The 21,483-nt window shown below is 44.4% G+C and overlaps 1 protein-coding gene across 1 annotated transcript in view; it reads left to right on the forward strand.

Moving 5' to 3' along the window:
* The first annotated feature begins 523 nt into the window (after positions 1-523).
* LRGUK (leucine rich repeats and guanylate kinase domain containing) overlaps positions 524-21,483 on the forward strand; it is a 171,933-nt gene continuing 150,973 nt past the window's right edge. Inside the window, exons 1-2 of the mRNA XM_082254330.1 lie at positions 524-788; positions 19,030-19,137. Of these exons, the coding sequence (XP_082110456.1) occupies positions 621-788; positions 19,030-19,137 (276 nt within the window). The 5' untranslated portion in view covers positions 524-620. The remainder of the gene's footprint in view (positions 789-19,029; positions 19,138-21,483) is intronic.

Genomic DNA, 21,483 nt, shown 5'->3' on the forward strand with positions numbered 1-21,483 from the left:
AGGTGATCAAATACCGCCAAAAGAAAGCTCTGTTTGTGGGAAAAAAAGGACGTCGATTTCATTTGGGTACAGCGTCACACGACCGCGCAATTGTCCGTTAAAGTCACGCAGTGCCGAATTGCAAAATAGGCCCTGGTCAGGAAGGGGGTAAAATCTTCCAGGGGCTTAAGTGGTTAAAACGAAATAAAAATTTTATGTCAAAACCCTATGTGCATGGGACACATAGGAAACAATTGGTTCCTTCCTTCATCCCCTCCTCACTCAGGGTGGGTGCAGTGACAGGACCTTCAACAACAACCGAATTATTCACCACTTCTTCTACCCTATGCAACTTCCAAAGAAAAATAAATAAAAGACATTCAGGGACAAACCCCCTCCCCCACCCCCAAGACAACATTCGCCTGCCCCTGAGAAAAGCGCTTCCTAATAGAAGGAAAACAATCATAGGCAGGTGTTCTCCTCGAAACTACACCTCCCAGCATGCATTGCTCGTCACCTCGCCCGGCGTCGCCTAGTTACCGAGTTGTATACAACATGGCGGCTCCTGGATCTGCGATCTGTCTCCCGTCAGCTGAGTGAAGGAAACGCGGCACAAAGGAGTGTGTTGTCCGGCTCTGGACATGGCTTTGACCCTCCTGAGCCCCGGGCTCCGGGAGGAATTCTCCTTTGCCAGTGCCCGAGACCTGGAGGAGAGGAGCGATGGCGGGTGGGGGAGTCCCAGCCCTGACAACTGGAGGGACCCCAGGGAGTCTGACTCTGAGAGCGAGCAACAGGAGGACAGCATGGAGGTAAGGTGGACAGGCTGTGAGTGAGAACATGGAGGATGAATGCTGCTGATCAGATCTCTCCCTGGTACTCATTGTGCACCTAGAATAGACCTCTTTTTATTGGTTACCATGGCAGCCTGAGCATCTAACCTGACTGGTGCAAACATGGCTGACAGTGATTATCTGGGATCATCAAATCCCCTTAGAAGGTGACGGATACAATACAAGCTTACAATCACTTACATTGGGAGATAATGTTGTTGTTCAGTTGTTTAAAGCCAGGCTTTTCTGTCCTTCACTGCCTCCCAGAGCTTGTTTAAAGCGGAGTTCCAGCCACAAAATCGACATTTCGTCACCTGAAAAGGAAATGGATAGTTACGATTTTTATTTTTACTTACCTTGTTATTGAAAAATATACTCCCCTTTCTTCCACTTCCTCCCTCGCCGGCCGCGGCCCACGCCGTCACTTCCTGGCTTGCAATGATTCCTGGGAGCTGAACGTCATCGCTCCCAGGAATCAATGCTCCTGCCCCACTCGTTACTTCCGGTGCGGCGCTGCATTCCCTGCTAAACCGCTTCTGGGCATGCCCAGAAGCTGTGGAGGAATGCGGCGCCGCACCGGAAGTGATGAACGGGGCTGGTGCAGGCGCATTCTGGGAGGAGAGGACACGGAAGAGGATGCAGAAGAGGATCGCGCTGGCTTCAGCTGCCCACATCCAAGATGGCAACGCTGGAGAAGAAATTTTAAAGGTAAGTATTTATTTCTTCTTGCAGGTAAGTGCGACCCGGGACAGTGCAGAGGCTATCCATTGTGGAATGTGCTAGCCCTGAGGTATTTTTATTGAAAATGTTTTTTCATGGCCAGAACTCCGCTTTAAATTGTAGGTCCACCCTAAAACTAAAATCCCTGCATCTACAGACATCTATGATCTAACACTAACCTATCTATCCCTGGAAAGAAGAAATCAGTATACATTTTTTTGACGCCAACCTGATGCAGTTTTCAGCGGTGGAAGCTCTGCAGATGACACAGCGGACAACGGCAGCTGACAATGGCTGTGAAATTAATGGGAAGTGACATCACCCATAGACTTACTATGGGGCTCCCGTTGTCAGCTGTGTCCTCTGCACCCGCCTCCACAGCGAAGCTTCAGCTGACAGCTCACCGTGGGATCGGTTTAAAAAAAGGTATACAGATTTCTTCTTTACAGGGTTAGATAGGTTAGTGTTAGATAATTGATGTCTGTAGATGCAGGGATTTTAGTGTTAGGGTGGACTTCTACTTTAGTGCCGGTTCACACTAGGGCGACTCACAGGTCGCCGCAGGTCGCCTCCCATAGGGAAGCTGCGGACCCGTTCTAATAGGAGCGACACAAGTCGCTCCGACCTAGAAAAAGGGCCCGGAGCTTCTTTGGGGCGACCCGGAGGCGACCGCCATAGACTTCAATGTTATGAAGTCCGTGGCAGCCGCTCCGAGGTAGCGGCACGCTGCTCGCACCGCGACCTCCGAGTAGCGTCGCCCCTATGTGAACGGGGGCTCAATTTCATGTTTATCGTTTCGATGATACTATCTATCCATCTTGTTTTCTGTCCTCCTCTTCTCCTTTTCCCTTCCATGTTTCCCAGCATCAGGGTCTTTTCCAATAACTCCTCTCTTTGCTTTATTTGGCCAAAGTATTTAACTTCAGGATCTGTCCTTCCAGTGAATATTCAGGGTTGATTTCCTTCAGAATTGACTGGTTTGATTTTCTTGGTGTCCAAGGGACACATTTGAAACTGTGCCTTCCTTTAACCGCTTGCCGACCTCCGCAAGTAGATTTACTGCGGCGGTCAGCCCCTGCCAGGCAGAGTGACGTTAATTAACGTCACTAGCCTGGGAGGGTCTGGGGAGCGAGCGCGCGCCCGCGGAGGCGCGCTCCCGCGCGGTCACGGACCCCCCCTCCCGTGTGACCAGCGGACCCGATGTCCGCCGGTCACTCGGCGATTGGCGGGGGAGAGGGAGAATGTCAGGCAGCTTGTGTAAACAAGCCACCTGTCATTCTCCTCGGTGTAAAGACACTGATCACACGGATCTACTATGTAGATCCGTTGATCAGTGTCCTTACAGCTCAAGCCACAGCCAATCACAGTAGAAAGCACGCCCCTAGGGACACACACAGCCCCTCCCTCCCAAATAAAGTTAACCCCTTCACTACCAGTGTATTTTTACAGTAACAGTGCATATGTATAGCACTGATTACTGTAGAAATGTCACTGGTAACCCCAAAAGTGTCAAAAATGTCAGTCAAGGGTCCGATCTGTCCGCCGCAATGTCGCAGTACCGCAAAAAAAATCGCAGGTCGCCGCCATTACGCGTTAAAAAAAAAAACAACAAAAATGACAAAAATCTTTCCCTTTGTTAGTAAACGCGATAACTTTTGCGCAAACCAATAAAAATACGCTTTTTGGGATTTTTTTTTTACCAAACATAGGTAGGATAAAACAAATTGGCCGAAAATGTTGAAAAATTTAGATTTTTACATTTTTTTTGGGGGAATTTCATATTAAAAAAATGTGAAAAATATTGTTATTTTTGCAAAATTGTCGCTCTTTTTTTGTTTATAGCGTGTGATCAAAAAATCGCACAGGTGATCAAATACCACCAAAAGAAAGCTCTGTTTGTGGGAAAAAAAGGACGTCAAATTCGTTTAGGTACAGCGTCGCACGACCGCGCAATTGTCCGTTAAATTCATGCAGTGCCGAATCGCAAAATACCCCCTGGTCTTTTAGCAGGAAAATCCTCCGGGGCTTAAGTGGTTAAGAAAAAAAACAGCCTGCACATGTACACATACGGTTTTCCTTTGCAGGTAGTGGGAACAAGCTCTTCACAAGCCCTCATTCACATTGGAGACGGGTTTGAAATTGTGCGAGTTCAGCTGAACTCGCACAATTTCAAACCCACATTTCATTGTGAGTTTGGGGGCGATTTTGAATGTCTGTTAAAATCGCCCCTGAAGTTGCCAAAAGTACTGCAGGAACGTCTTTCAGAAATCGGTGCAGCTCTGCAAAGTTGGCATGGCACCGTTTCGGACGGTGCCATTGCTGGCAAAAGGCTGCAATTTGACATGTCTGATCGCATGTTAAATTGCCCTGATGTAAATGGCTTAGGGCTCACTCACACCTGCAATTATGGCAGGGCAGCAGATTTCTGCAGCTGGAATCAATAAATCACCCTTATAAACCCTATACCTCCATGAGCCCAATTACACTAATTGGAAAATCCCTCCCATCTCTATCAAGTGCGGGATATGTAAGAATTACCTATAACACAGGTGTGGAGCATAGACAATCTTACTTGAGTGTTAATAAATCAAATAAAATAAAAACAAAAAAAAAAATGAAAAATTTCTATATGTGTGCAAACCATGAGCTTCTCCATAGTTAGTCTGGCTTAAAAAAGACACAAGTCCATTTAGTTAAATCAATAGAAGGGAAAACAATACATAAAAAAAATATATATACTGTATGTGTATGTGTGTGTGTGTGTGTCTGTGTGTGTGTGTGTGTGTGTGTGTATAATATATATACAGTGCCTTGCGAAAGTATTCGGCCCCCTTGAACTTTGCGACCTTTTGCCACATTTCAGGCTTTAAACATAAAGATATAAAACTGTAATTGTTTGTGAAGAATCAACAAGAAGTGGGACACAATCATGAAGTGGAACGAAATTTATTGGATATTTCAAACTTTGTTAAGTAAAAAACTGAAAAATTGGGCGTGCAAAATTATTCAGCCCCCCTTAAGTTACTTTGTAGTGCCACCTTTTGCTGCGATTACAGCTGTAAGTCGCTTGGGGTATGTCTCTGTCGGTTTTGCACATCGAGAGACTGAAATTTTTGCCCATTCCTCCTTGCAAAACAGTTCGAGCTCCGTGAGGTTGGATGGAGAGCATTTGTGAACAGCAGTTTTCAGTTCTTTCCACAGATTCTCGATTGGATTCAGGTCTGGACTTTGACTTGACCATTCTAACACCTGGATATGTTTATTTGTGAACCATTCCATTGTAGATTTTGCTTTATGTTTTGGATCATTGTCTTGTTGGAAGACAAATCTCCTTCCCAGTCTCAGGTCTTTTGCAGACTCCATCAGGCTTTCTTCCAGAATGGTTCTGTATTTGGCTCCATCCATCTTCCCATCAATTTCAAGCATCTTCCCTGTCCCTGCTGAAGAAAAGCAGGCCCAAACCATGATGCTGCCACCACCATGTTTGACAGTGAGGATGGTGTGTTCAGGGTGATGAGCTGTGTTGCTTTTACGCTAAACATAAAGTTTTGCGTTGTTGCCAAAAAGTTCGATTTTGGTTTCATCTGACCAGAGCACCTTCTTCCACATGTTTGATGTGTCTCCCAGGTGGCTTGTGGCAAACTTTAAACAACACTTTTTATGGATATCTTTTAAGAAATGTCTTTCTTCTTGCCACTCTTCCATAAAGGCCAGATTTGTGCAGTATACGACTGATTGTTGTCCTATGGACAGAGTCTCCCACCTCAGCTGTAGATCTCTGCAGTTCATCCAGAGTGATCATGGGCCTCTTGGCTGTATCTCTGATCTTCTCCTTGTATAAGCTGAAAGTTTAGAGGGACGGCCAGGTCTTCGTAGATTTGCAGTGGTCTGATACTCCTTCCATTTCAATATTATTGCTTGCACAGTGCTCCTTGGGATGTTTAAAGCTTGGGAAATCTTTTTGTATCCAAATCTGGCTTTAAACTTCTCCGCAACAGTATCTCGGACCTGCCTGGTGTGTTTCTTGTATTTCATGATGCTCTCTGCGCTTTAAACGGACCTCTGAGACCATCACAGTGCAGGTGCATTTATACGGAGACTTGATTACACACAGGTGGATTCTATTCATCATCATTAGTCATTTAGGTCAACATTGGATCATTCAGAGATCCTCACTGAACTTCTGGAGAGAGTTTGCTGCACTGAAAGTAAAGGGGCTGAATAATTTTGCACGCCCAATTTTTCAGTTTTTTATTTGTTAAAAAAGTTTGAAATATCCAATAAATTTCGTTCCACTTCATGATTGTGTCCCACTTGTTGTTGTTTCTTCGCAAAAAAATTACAGTTTTATATCTTTATGTTTGAAGCCTGAAATGTGGCAAAAGGTCGCAAAGTTCAAGGGGGCCGAATACTTTCGCAAGGCACTGTGTATGTATATATGTGTGTGTGTGTATATATATATATATATATATATATGTGTATGTGTGTGTGTGTATATGTATATAGTATCTCACAAAAGTGAGTACACCCCTCACATTTTTGTAAATATTTTATTATACCTTTTCATGTGACAACACTGAAGAAATTACATTTTGCTACAATGTAAAGTAGTGAGTGTACAGCTTGTATAACAGTGTAAATTTGCTGTCCCCTCAAAATAACTCAACACACAGCCATTAATGTCTAAACTGCTGGCAACAAAAGTGAGTACACCCCTAAGTGAAAATGTCCAAATTGGGCCCAAAGTGTCAATATTTTGTGTGGCCACCATTATTTTCCAGCACTGCCTTAAACCCCTTGGGCATGGAGTTCACCAGAGCTTCCCAGGTTGCCACTGGAGTCCTCTTCCACTCCTCCACGATGTCATCACAGAGCTGGTGGATGTTGGAGACCTTGTACTCCTCCACCTTCTGTTTGAGGATGCCCCACAGATGGTCAATAGGGTTGAGGCCTAGAGACATGCTTGACCAGTCCATCACCTTTACCCTCAGTTTCTTTAGCAAGACAATGGTCGTCTTGGAGGTGTGTTTGGGGTCATTATCATGTTGGAATACTGCCCTGCGGTCCAGTCTCCGAAGGGAGGGGATCATGCTTTGTTTCAGTATGTCACAGTACATGTTGGCATTCATGGTTCTCCCAATGAACTGTAGCTCCCCAGTGCCGGCAGCACTCATGCAGCCCCAGACCATGACACTCCCACCACCATGCTTGACTGTAGGCAAGACACACTTGTTTTGTACTCCTCACCTGGTTGCCGCCACACACGCTTGACACCATCTGAACTAAATAAGTTTATCTTGGTTTCATCAGACCACAGTTCCAGTAATCCATGTCCTTGGTCTGCTTGCCATCAGCAAACTGTTTGCAGACATTCTTGTGCATCATCTTTAAAAGAGGCTTCCTTCTGGGATGACAGCCATGCAGACCAATTTGATGCAGTGTGCAGCGTATGGTCTGAGCACTGACAGGCTGACCTCCCACCCCTTCAACCTTTGCAGCAATGCCAGCAGCACTCATATGTCTGTTTCCCAAATACAACCTCTGGATATGATGCTGAGTATGTGCACTCAGCTTCTTTGGTCATCCATGGCGAGGCCTGTTCTGAGTTGGACTTGTCCTGGAAATGGACGCTGTATGGTCTTGGCCACCATGCTGCAGCTCAGTTTCAAGGTCTTGGCAATCTTCTTATAGCCTAGGCCATCTTTATGTAGAGCAACAATTCTTTTTTTTCAGATCCTCAGAGAATTCTTTGCCATGAGGTGCCATGTTGAACTTCCAGTGACCAGTATGAGAGAGTGAGCGCGATAACATCAAATTTAACACACCTGCTCCCCATTCACACCTGAGACCTTGTAACACTAATGAGTCACATGACAGCGGTGAGGGAAAATGGCTTATTGGGCCCAATTTGGACATTTTCACGACCATTGCCTTGCTAAAGAAGTTGAGGGTAAAGGTGATGGGCTGGTCAAGCATGTCTCTAGATCTCAACGCTATTGAGCATCTGTGGGGCATCCTTAAACAGAAGGTGGAGGAGCGTTTGGTCTCTAACATCCACCAGCTCTGTGATGTCGAAATGGAGGAGTGGAAGAGGACTCCAGTGGCAACCTGGGAAGCTCTGGTAAACTCCATGCCCAAGGGGATTAAGGCAGTGCTGGAAAATAATGGTAGCCACACAAAATATTGACACTTTGGGCCCAATTTGGACATTTTCACTTAGGTAGGTACTCACTTTTGTTGCCAGCAGTTTACACATTAATGGCTGTGTTGAGTTATTTTGAGGGGACAGCAAATTTACACTGTTATACAAACTGTACACTCACTACTTTACATTGTAGCAAAGTGTCATTTCTTCAGTGTTGTCACATGAAAAGATATAATAAAATATTTACAAAAATGTGAGGGGTGTACTCATATATATATATATATACACACACACACACACACACACACACACACACACACACACACACACACACACACACATGAACATTAATGGCATTCCAGTCTTAGGCTATGTTCACACTGATCTGACACAAAAGTAGTATGACTTCTGGTCCAACTTTGCCCTGCTACTTCATGTCTGACTTCCAAGCAACTTCAATGAATGGGATCTGACTTTGATGTGACCATACCAGGCCCTTTGAGTCTGGTATAAATCTTGAATGGCAACCCCATGCCAAAAAAAAAGGGTGCCAGGCCCCAGGGCACATTTTTTCTTTTTTTTTTTTTTGGTGTGGAGTTCCCCTTTAAGATCCTTAGAGCACAAGTCGAATGCCACAAGAAGGATCAATTAAAATGATGATCTGACTTTGATCCAATTTAAGTAATAATGAACAGTCTGAAAACTGACCAAAGACTGACCAAAGTAGCGCGGGAACCTCTTTTACAGTCAGACCAACTTGTGTCGGACCAGTTAAGACAGCTCTCATAGAGAACCATTAATTTATACACGTCAATTGACATGTGTTCTCACAAAGTCAGAGCGTATGTGTGAACCGGGTCTTATGCCCCGTACACACGTGCAGATTATCTGAAGACTTTTGTCTGCAGACTTACCAAAACCATATAATATGAGGTCAAACCTAAACACTTTAAATTTGTATGCAATCCGGGAGGCCCTTGCACTACATAGAAAAGGTAAATCTGAAGACAAAAGTCTTCAGATAATCTGCACGTGTGTACGGGGCATTAGTCTGTAGGGTTCAATATTGAGTTGGCCCACCCTTTGCAGCTATAACAGCTTTAGCTCCTGGGAAAGCTGTCTTCAAGATTTAGGAGTGTGTCTATGGGAACGTTTGACTATTCTTCCAGAAGTGCATTTGTGAGGTCATGCACTAATGTTGACAAGAAGGCCTGGCCTGCAGTCTACACTCTAATTCTTTCCCAAAGGTGTTCTGTTGGGTTGAAGTCAGGACTCTGTGCAGGCCAGTCAAGTTCCTTTACCCCAAACTTGCTTATCAATGTCTTTATGGGCCTTGCTTTGTGCACTTGTGCGCAGTCATGTTGGAACAGGAATATAACATCCCCAAACTGTGCCCACAAAGTTAGGAGCATGAAATTGTCCAAAATGTCCTGGTATGCTGACCCCTTTCACTGGAACTGAGGGGCAACCCAACCCCTGGAAAAACAACCCTACTCCAATATCCCCCCTCCACTAAATGATTTGGACCAGTGCACAAAGCAAGGTCCATAAAGACATGGATGAGTGAGTTTGGAGTGGAGGAACCTAACTGGCCTGAGTCCTAACCTCAACCTGACAGAACACCTTTGGTATGAATTAGAGCGGAGACTGCGAGCCAGGCCTTCTTGTCCAGTATCAGTGCCTGACCTTACAAATGCGCTTCTGGAAGAATGGTCAGACATTCCCATAGACACACTCCTAAACCTTGTGGACAGCCTTCCCAGAAGAGTGGAAGCTGTTATAGCTGCAAAGGATGGGCCAACTTAATATTGAACCCTATGGACTAAGACTGGGATGCCATTAAAGTTCATGTGTAAAGGCAGGAGCCCCAAAACATTTGGTAATTTAGTGTGTATATATAATCTTATACCCACAGAGTAAAGCAAAAAAAAAACCCCCTATAAATCATGATCCAATTTGCTCCAGCAGGGGAAAAAAAATCCTTCCTGATCCCCCCCCAAGAGGCATTCGGATATTCCCTGGATCAACTTTACCTATAAATGTTAGCATCCAGTTATATTATGTGTGCGACGGGAGTCACTTTGGGTGGGGGGCTTGTGGAACCCAGCTTACCTTTTGAGAGCTCTGGAAACTAATTTTCCAGTTCCCCTGGGCCCTCTTATGTGTAAGTCACCCTGTGTCTATTAGGGCCACAGGGTACCCAAGAACCCAAGTCGGGTCTGCACGAACCAGACTCCCAGTCCAACCACACCGGTCTCAGCATTTAGTTTTACCCCTGTTTTCCAAGGTTCTTTATGTGTGGTTTGTGTTGAACGTTGAAGGGGCTCCTTCACTTGGGACAGTAACATTTATGAGCAATCTCCCTCAAGAAATATATGAAGATAAATAATTCCACCTTTGACTGCTAGAATATTGTAGGAGTGTCTCATAGACCATTGCTACATAGTTTTAGGTATGTAGGTGGGGTGGGGGTTGTTAAGTGTTTATTCCTAAGTGGCTGTATCTAATTGTTCTATTGGTCTGCCTTGGAAGCAAACTATTATGATATGTACAGTATATGACTATGTGGATTAGCTTAAGGGTTAATTAAATCACGGTCAGCTATTAGTTGCTAGATGGGAGGGAGTATTTCTCCAGTAGCCCTTCCTAAAGGCTGTCTGGGTGCTCAGTTACTGATTAAATTATTTGTTGAAAAGTTTAAATGTACTGGTTTCATGTTTCTGAATGTAGTTTACCCCCTCCCTGTGTCATTATGCAAAGAAGGGGAGATTGTCCCCTGAGTGTATATCTCTTTGTACCTGTGTGTCAATAGACAGTTGATTTTTTTTGCGCCACCCTAGACTATGTCTCGACAAGTGAATGGGTGAGTTAAGGAATCTTGGATCATGCTGGTACCAGACAAAAGAAGGATATACAGCAGACATGCTCCTCTTCAGTACGGGGTCCGTCACAATGTATATCTAGGAAAAAATCCAGGCCTTTCTTAACCACTTTACCACCGGAGGATTTTGCTGTTTTACTAACTGAATACAGCGGGAGCGAGCCTCCTTCGGCGCGCGCGCCGCCGAGAGAGGGGAATGTCTGGTGACGTAGGTCTTCGTCGTCAGACGATAATGAACCACTTTGCCGCAGTAAAGTCAACGTGACTGGTCGGCAAGTGGTTAAAACAATATGGCCAGAACCAGCTCTTGAGGGAGTCTATTCCACATTTTCACAACTCTTACTGTAAAGAAGCCTTTCCATCTTTGGAGATGAAAACTCTTTTCCTTCAGACGTAAAGAGTGCCCCCTTGTCCTAACCATCCTAATCCAAACACATAATTACTAACTATATCAGTAATATACTAATGGAATAATGACAGATATGGTTAGATGCAGATACACTTGTTCATTTCCAACAGCAATGAACTGGAAAGTGCTAATTTCTACTGTATTCCACAGTCATATTTCCATTAGTGTGTTACTGATGTAGTTAGTAATTATGTGTCTGGATAAGATCATGGAGATTTTTCATTTTTTTTTTTTTTTGTTTTATTTGATTTATTAACACTCAAGTAAGATTCTCTATGGTCCACACCTGTTTCTGAATGTGTTATAAGTGTTTCCCACATATTCTGCCCTTGATAGGGATCGGAGGGACTTTCCATTTAGTGTAATTGGGCTCATGGTGGTATAGAGTTTTTACGGGTGATTTATTGTATTTTTGTGTATGTGGTTACGAGTAGGCGCTAGTGACAGCCCAAAACACGTCAACTTTTACTGTACCCTGCACTGTCTGTGATGTCTTATGCATGAAGGATCGATAAAGGTGAAGTGTTGCAGCGAATTCCAGATCTCTTTTGATTGTGTATCTGCAGACGAGCTGTGGTAGCACTTTGAACTAAACCATGGCTATGCTGTGGATGGATGGTAATGTGCTCACCTGGAGCTGCTTTCTCTTTAGTGGTGGTCAGGGCTGCTGTTAGAAATCGCGGGGCCCCGTACAGGCTACCTGGCAGGGCCCCCCCCCCAAGAAAATATTAAAGATGTATTTAGCTAAAATTACAACAAGATCACTATTATCACAAATATAACATAATTCACATAATTCCTGCTAAATCTAAAAAAAAAAAAAAACTATGTTAAATAAAAATGAAGATGAGATGAGAAAAATATACAGGATGGGCAGTTGGAGCTCAGTGATGAGAGAGACAGAGAGAGAGAAGCAAAGTTACAAATAAACTCCTGAGCAGAGATAACATTAGAGCCAGTGCTGGAAGGGGGGCCCACACAACGGAGGGGATTAGTGAGGGACGACTGTCTTTCTCAAAGTGCTGGAGGAAGATTTCTGTATTTGTTGTCCATCACTAATCCCCCTCTCTGTGTGGGCCCCCCTGTGTGCTCAGGGCCCCCTGTCGTGTCGAGGAATGCCCTCCGTCGGATAATGCCCGGGTCGGACTGCGCATGCTCTGTAAGTGACGTCCCCCTGTCAGAACAGCTGATCGGCTGGGGTTGGCGCGTGCGCAGTCCGTCGGGGGCACAATCCGACGAGAGACAGAGCGGGGAAGAATCTAATGTCAGATTCTGACTCGCTCTGTAGCGCCTGCGCAGTCCATTGGGGGCATTTCTCGACGAGAGACAGAGCGGGGAAGAATCTAATGTCAGATTCTAACTCGCTCTGTACGATGATTACACATATGAAGATTCTAACTCACTCTGTACGATGATTACACATATGAAGATTCTAACTCGCTATATGTAACTATATATATATATATATATATATATATACACTATATATACTATATATATATATATATATATATAGTATATTATATATATTATAGTAGTATAGTATATTATATAGTATATTATAGTGTGTATATATATATAGTATGTATGTATGTATGTGTGTGTGTGTGTGTGTGTGTATATATATATATATATATATATATATATATATATATATATATATATATATATATATATATACTATATATAGTGTGTGTGTGTATATATATAATATATACACTATATATATATATATATATATATATATATATATATATATATATATATATATAGTATATTATATATACTATAGTAGTATAGTATATTATAGTATGTGTGTGTGTGTGTGTGTATATATATATATATATATATATATATATATATATATATATATATATATATATATATATATATAACTCATATGGGACACATTAAAGGGGCACTCTGAAATACTACGATCAGTACTCATATGGGACACATTAAAGGGGCACTCTGAAATACTAAAGGGGCACGCCGACTGCAATAATAAAGGGGCACTCTGACCGTGGGTCATAAAAGAGCTATGTGACTGGGACACATAACGGGGCACTCTGATAGGGACACTGATGTAAAGGAGGACTCTAACGGGGACACTGATGTAAAGGGGAACTCTGACGGGGACACTGATGTAAAGGGGGACTCTGACTGGGACACTGATATAAAGGGGGACTCTGATAGGGAAGCACTAGATGTAAAAGAGCACTCTAATGGGGACACGGATGTAAAGGAGGACTCTGACAGGGACACACTGGATGTAAAGGAGGACTCTAACGGGGACACTGATGTAAAGGGGAACTCTGATGGGTCACTGATGTAAAGGGAGACTCTGGGACACTGATATAAAGGGGGACTCTGATAGGGAAGCACTGGATGTAAAGGAGCACTCTAATGGGGACACGCATGTAAAGGAGGACTCTGACGGAGGCACAGACACAGGCCAAATTACGGCGGGGGGACATGAACTGCATGACGGCGGGGACACAGGGTGGATGACGGCAGGGACAGGGGCTGAATGACGGCGGGGACAGAGGCTGAATGACAGGGGGAAACAGGCTGCATGATGAGGGACACACTGATGAGGCACAAATGAGGAGGCACTCATTGGCATGATTTAGACACAGATGGGCATGAGACACAGGTGGGCATAAATAGGGCAGAGATGGGCATGGATGAGGCAGAGATGGGCATGGATGAGGTAGGGGCGGTGCCCATCGGTGTGTACAGCGTGCGAAGAGAGAGCTAAACCAGACATGCAGCGTTCTGTTGACAAATGATCGCTCTGTCATGTGATGGAGCGATCACATGGTAAATGGCCCCTGTCGTTGGCCCTTTAACACAATCCCTGGGAAGCGCGATTCGAATGTCTCTGTACGCCCTCCCAGAATAGGCCGACCATGCTGTAGCCATCATTGGGCTATGCCCTGGTCGACAAGTAGTTAATCCCCATAGTCTTAGCTGTCCGATATTATCCGTAAAGCGGGGCTTTGCATTACTTATGTTCTGCAATATTTGGCCAAACTCGATCACAATGCCAGTCTCTGTGAAAATTAGGCATTGCCCCCAAAAAATGTGTGTGGCTACTGGAGGTCCTCTAGTATAAGTTTGCCAAGTATGGTGCCCTGAACCCCCGTTGTTTGGGCTCTACATTTATAGAAGCTTGGCCTGCTATGTTAATCTATGGCAGAGTCTTAGTCTGGAAATTTGAGGGGCTACAGCTAGGACCCCAAATGAGTCCAGGGGCCATATTTGGCACAGAGGTAGGGGGGTCCTTCCTTTACCACCCCAAACATTTTGGGGTTTGTTAGCTCAAAATTTCCTGATCAACTTTTTCTAGGGCCCCTTGAGAGTATGTGGCCCCCGGGCCATACGGCACAGAAGGGAGTGCTGGATACCATTGGACTATTCTGCGGTGGTCAGCTAAAGTCTACCACAATGCAGGTCCCTGTGAAAATAAAGCATTGGCCCCAAACAAATGTATATGCCAAATTTGGTGCCCTTGAGCACCGTGGTTCGGCTACCACAGGGCCCTACATTTAAGCTAGCCTGGCCCATTATGTTAATCTATGGTGCAGCCGCGATCAGGAATTTGAGGGGCCACAGATCGGGCCCCAAACTAGTCCAGAGGCCCAGAGGTAGGGAAGGTCTTCCTTTACCACCTCTACATTTTTGAGGTCGCTAGCCTGAAGTTTTATGGTCAGCTTTTTAGGGGGCCCCTTGGGAGTGTGTGGCCCTCTGGCACTAATGCGGAGTGGGGATTGGTGAGTACTGCAGGAATCTCTGGACTCTTAGCTATTTAACAATATTTTCAGAGCCTTTTCTCTGGAAATAGTTGACCAGTACATTTTGGGCTAGCGACTCCAAAATGCTTGGTAAAGGGAGCCCTCCCCTACCTCCGTGCAAAATATGGCCCCCCAGACTAATTTGGGGCCCAAGCTATTTCCAGGGCCACTTGAGAGTTTGCGGCCCTCGGCCCGTACCATGCAGCGGGGAGTGCTGGATATCACAGGAATCCCTGGACTCTTAGCTGGACTCTTAGCTATTCAGCAGTATCTGTATAGCGCTGCTCTGCAGTTCCTGTATTCCATAGTGGTTAGCCAAATCGACCCCTATGCAGGTCCCTGTAACAATTAAGCATTGATTCCTGCAGTACTCACCAATCCCCACTCCGCATTAGTGCCAGAGGGCCACACACTCCCAAGGTGCCCCCTAAAAAGCTGTCCATAAAACTTCAGGCTAGCGACCTCAAAAATGTAGAGGTGGTAAAGGAAGACCTTCCCTACCTCTGGACTAATTTGGGGCCCGATCTGTGGCCCCTCAAATTCCTGATCGCGGCTGCACCATAGATTAACATAATGGGCCAGGCTAGCTTAAATGTAGGGCCCTGTGGTAGCCGAACCACGGTGCTCAGGGGCACCAAATTTGGCACATACATTTGTTTGGGGCCAATACTTTATTTTCACAGGGACCTGCATTGGGGTAGACTTTAGCTGACCACCGCAGAATAGTCCAATGGTATCCAGCACTCCCTGCTGTGCCGTATGGCCCGGGGGCCACATACTCTCAAAGGGCCCTAGAAAAAGTTGATCAGGAAATTTTGAGCTAACAAACCCCAAAATGTTTGGGGTGGTAAAGGAAGGACCCCCCTACCTGTGTGCCAAATATGGCCCCCGGACTCATTTGGGGTCCTAGCTGTAGCCCCTCAAATTTCCAGACTAAGACTCTGCCATAGATTAACATAGCAGGCCAAGCTTCTATAAATGTAGAGCCCAAACCACGGGGGTTCAGGGCACCATACTTGGCAAACGTATACTAGAGGACCTCCAGTAGCCACACACATTTTTTGGGGGCAATGCCTAATTTTCACAGAGACTGGCATTGTGATCGAGTTTGGCCAAATATTGCAGAACATAAGTAATGCAAAGCCCGGGTAATATCGGACAGCTAAGACTATGGGGATTAACTACTTGTCGACCAGGGCATAGCCCAATGATGGCTACAGCATGGTCGGCCTATTCTGGGAGGGCGTACAGAGACATTCGAATCGCGCTTCCCAGGGATTGTGTTAAAGGGCCAACGACAGGGGCCATTTACCATGTGATCGCTCCATCCAATGACAGAGCGATCATTTGTCAACAGAACGCTGCATGTCTGGTTTAGCTCTCTCTTCGCACGCTGTACACACCGATGGGCACCGCCCCTACCTCATCCATGCCCATCTCTGCCTCATCCATGCCCATCTCTGCCCTATTTATGCCCACCTGTGTCTCATGCCCATCTGTGTCTAAATCATGCCAATGAGTGCCTCCTCATTTGTGCCTCATCAGTGTGTCCCTCATCATGCAGCCTGTTTCCCCCTGTCATTCAGCCTCTGTCCCCGCCGTCATTCAGCCCCTGTCCCTGCCGTCATCCACCCTGTGTCCCCGCTGTCATGCAGTTCATGTCCCCCCACCGTAATTTGGCCTGTGTCTGTGCCTCCGTCAGAGTCCTCCTTTTACATCCAGTGTGTCCCTGTCAGAGTCCTCCTTTACATCCGTGTCCCCATTAGAGTGCTCCTTTACATCCAGTGCTTCCCTATCAGAGTCCCCCTTTATATCAGTGTCCCAGAGTCTCCCTTTACATCAGTGACCCATCAGAGTTCCCCTTTACATCAGTGTCCCCGTCAGAGTCCCCCTTTACATCCAGTGTCCCCGTTAGAGTCCTCCTTTACATCCAGTGTGTCCCTGTCAGAGTCCTCCTTTACATCCGTGTCCCCATTAGAGTGCTCCTTTACATCTAGTGCTTCCCTATCAGAGTCCCCCTTTATATCAGTGTCCCAGTCAGAGTCCCCCTTTACATCAGTGTCCCCGTCAGAGTCCCCCTTTACATCCAGTGTCCCCGTTAGAGTCCTCCTTTACATCAGTGTCCCTATCAGAGTGCCCCGTTATGTGTCCCAGTCTCATAGCTCCTTTATGACCCACGGTCAGAGTGCCCCTTTATTAATGCAGTCGGCGTGCCCCTTTAGTATTCCAGAGTGCCCTTTTATTATTGCAGTCGGCGTGCCCCTTTAGTATTTCAGAGTGCCCCTTTAATGTGTCCCATATGAGTACTGATCGTAGTATTTCAGAGTGCCCCTTTAATGTGTCCCATATGAGTACTGATCGTAGTATTTCAGAGTGCCCCCTTTAATGTGTCCCATATGAGTACTGATCGTAGTATTTCAGGGTGCCCCTTTAATGTGTCCCATATGAGTACTGATCGTAGTATTTCAGGGTGCCCCTTTAATGTGTGCCATATGAGTTATATACATATATAGTAACTATATATATATATATATATATATATATATATATATATATATATATATATATATATATATATATATATATATATATATAGTTACTATATATATATATATATATATATATATATATATATATATATATATATATATATATATATATTATAGTGTGTGTGTATGTATGTATATGTGTATATGTGTATATATATATATATATATATATATATATATATATATATTATAGTGTGTGTGTATGTATGTATATGTATATATATATATATATATATATTATAGTGTGTGTGTATGTGTGTATATGTGTATATATATATATATATATATATATATATATATATATATATATATATACTATACTACTATAATATATATAGTATATATAGTATAGTGTGTATGTATATATATAGTGTGTGTGTGTGTGTGTGTGTGTGTATATATGTGTGTGTGTGTGTATATATATATATATATATATATATATATATATATATATATATATATATATATATATATATATACACTATATATAGTGTGTGTATGTATGTATATATATATATATATATATATATATATATAGTTACATATAGCGAGTTAGAATCTTCATATGTGTAATCATCGTACAGAGCGAGTTAGAATCTTCATATGTGTAATCATCGTACAGAGTGAGTTAGAATCTGACATTAGATTCTTCCCCGCTCTGTCTCTCGTCGAGAAATGCCCCCAACGGACTGCGCACGCGCTACAGAGCGAGTCAGAATCTGACATTAGATTCTTCCCCGCTCTGTCTCTCGTCGGATTGTGCCCCCGACGGACTGCGCACATGCCAACCCCAGCCGATCAGCTGTTCTGACAGGGTGACGTCACTTACGGAGCATGCGCAGTCCGACCCGGGCATTATCCGACGGAGGGCATTCCTCGACACGACACCCCCTACAAGAGGGCTGGTGGCCCCCCCTATCAGCGGCCCTGGTGGTGGTTGTCCTTAGTGGGTTGTCCTTAGCGCATATCAGTTGCATCATCTGTCCCTTAATGCAGGCTCAATGTGTGGATACATGCAGACTGCCGCAGCTCCTGTCAGTCTGCTGATTGTCATGTAAACCCCCTATAGATACAGTAGGGTGAGTGAACGTTGTCATCCAAGGACAGAAGGTACGTTACTGGTAGGCTTGCAAGGTGCAAAAAAAGCCTAAACAGAGAAAACAAATGCAGCCACCACATGTAAGGACTGCTAAGCTGCAATATGACATGTTCTAGGGTTTGCCATACTTTTAGGTTGTAGCCCACAGAAAGGATAGAGGGACACTTGACAGTAGAAACTTCAAAATTTACCTTAGAATATATTCATTGCTTAAACCAAACTCTTAGGCTTCATTCACACCTGGGCGTATCATTTTTAGGCGTTTTTCTGGGGGTTTTTTGGGCGTTTTTTACAGGTGTTTGGAGGCAGGCATTGACATCTGACCAAAAACGCTTGTAATCTGCCAAAAAAGAAGCTCATGCACTTTTTTGAGCCTTGGGCGACAAAATGCTCATAAATGAACAGGGGCCATTGAAATGAATGAGATTTTGCTTGTTGGGTGTTTTGGAACTTCAGAGATGAGCGTTTTACAAGCTGAAAAACACTCGGGTGTGAACAGGGCCTTAGATAAATGAATATTGTCTTAATACAAGAGTCACATGTATTCTTACTTTTAACTGTATGTATAAAAACAATATTATTTTTCTTTTTATCTGTAATACTTGATCTTTTGTGTCAAGGAACCATTCGATGGAGTGCTAAATGAAGAAAGGGTTTCTGATGGACTGTCAGTGTTGGGTTGCTCAGCTGTTGGAAATGAACAAGTGTATCTGCATCTAAGCATATCTGTAAGTATTAACAGACATAGTTTCACAGAGTTTAAAGTGGTTCTAAAAGTTACATTATTTTATTTTTAAAATAAAAAAGCATGTCAAACTCACCTGCTCTGTGTAATGGTTTTGCAAAGAGCAGTCCCGATCCTCTTTTTTTTGGGTCCCCCCACCAAGTGCTGCCAATAACAAGGGGCTCCTGTGAACGGACATTGTCCATTCACACTTGGAGCGCGGCTTGGCCCTGCCCCCCGCTCTCTCCTCAATGGCTCACTGGCTGTAATTGACAGCAGCAGGAGCCAGTGGCTCCCGCTGCTGTGTGAGCAATGAGCCACTACCCATGCACATCACTGGAGCAAGGTGAGATTTAGGTATGTATAATGGGGTGCGTGGGGAAGGGAGCTGCACCCAAATATTTTTTTAACTTAAAGTAGAACTGTGGGGAAAACTTTTTTTTTTTTTTTTTTTAATTTTAGATAGGGAAAGAGAGTCTTATAATCCCTGTTTTTTGTTTATGCAATCTTTGTCCAATTCTGGAGATTTCCCTTCACTTCCTATCCCATAGTCAAACCGAAAGTAAGAGAAAACCCAGCAAACTAAGGGAATTTCTTGGGGACCCCTAGATGACCAGAACTAGTGTCCCCATAGGAAGATTTTACCTCTGTTACTTTTCTGGGTACAACCCAAAATTTGGGTTGGATTTTCTTTCACTTTCATTTTCACTGATAATGGTAAACAGGACGAATCGAGAGAGTGAATCTCCTTACCGGTGGCACAGACCGCAATAAAAACTGACAGGGGTTCTAATCCCTCTCAAATCTATCCAAAACTAAAAAAAAAAAGTTCTGTCTTTAGTTATATGTTAATTCATTAAATGCATAAACCACTTCAATACTGGGCACTTTCACCGCCTTCCTGCCCAGGCCAATTTTCAGCTTTTAGCGCTGTTACATTTTGAATGACAATTGCGCGGTCACGCAACACTGTACCTACACCAAATTTATGTCATTTCCCCCCCCACAAATAGAGCTTTCTTTTGATGGTATTTGATCACCGCAAGGTTTTTTCTTTTTTGCTAAACAAATAAAAAAATGACCTAAAAGTTTGAAAAATAAAAAAAAGTTTTTGTTTATGTTATACAATTTTGTAAATAAATAAGTTTTTTCCTGCACTGATGAGCACTGATGGGGTGGCACTGATGGGGTGGCACTGATAGGCGGCATTGATGGGCACTGATAGGCGGCACTGATGGGCACTAATGGGCACTGATAGGCGGCACTGGGGGGCACTGATGGGTACTGATAGGCGGCACTGGGGGGCACTGACAGACGGCACTGATAGGTGGCACTGGTGGGAAATAATTGGCACTGGTGAGTGACACTGATAGATGGCAATGATGGGCACTGGTGGGCAGCACTGATGGGGAGGGCACTGGTGGGCTCCCTACGCCCTGATTGCCATAGTGGGCATCCCTGGGGTCAAGGGTGGGCATCCCTGGAGTCATGGGTGGGCATCCCTGGTGGTTCTAGTGGCACCCCCCCCGATGGTCTGCACTGGTAATTAATGATCGGATTACCAGTTCAGCCCCCCCCCTGTCAGGAGAGTCGCAGATCGGCTCTCCTTTACCCGTATATGACGTCCGGTCAGGATAATGCAACCACTTCCCCGCCGTCAATCGCCTATAGGGCGGGCGGGAAGTGGTTAAAGTGGTGGTCTATGCATTAAGATAAAAAGCCTTTGTGCAGCAGCACCCCTCAGGCCCCCCCTTATACATACCTGAGCCCATCTCTATCCAGCGATGTTGCTTGAGTGCCTTGGTCATCCAGGGCTCTGCCTCCTGATTGGCTGAGACACAGCAGTGGCACCATTGGCTCCCGCTGCTACCAATCAAAGTAATTTAGCCAATCAGGAGAGAGTGAGGGGGTGGGGCCGAACCCCGACTCCGTGTCTGAATGGACACACAGACCTGCGGCTCGACTCGGGTGCCCCTATAGCAAGCTGCTTGCTGTGGGGGCACTAGACAGGAGGGAAGAGCTGAGAAAAGGAGGATCTGGGCTGCTCTGTGCAAAACCACTGCACAGAGGAGGTAAATATAACATGTTTGTTATTTTTAATAATAATAAAAATAATAATAATAATGCAAATAGACTTTACAAACCTTCTGCCTTTAGAGCCACCTGTATACTGTATCAGGGTGTTTTGCTCTATAAACCTGTCTTACAAGGCTTTTCTAAAAGGATATAATAGATTTCTGAATGTTTCTGTAAAAGAACGTTTTGGAAGTAAAGCGGAACTGTAACACCGTGAAGGTCAAGTTAAAGGACCACTATTATACAGAATGCCTTTTTTATGGTTTTTTTTTTT

The sequence above is a fragment of the Pelophylax lessonae genome (assembly GCF_965119305.1).
Source record: "Pelophylax lessonae genome assembly, chromosome: 4".
NCBI classification, from domain to species: Eukaryota; Metazoa; Chordata; class Amphibia; order Anura; family Ranidae; genus Pelophylax; species Pelophylax lessonae.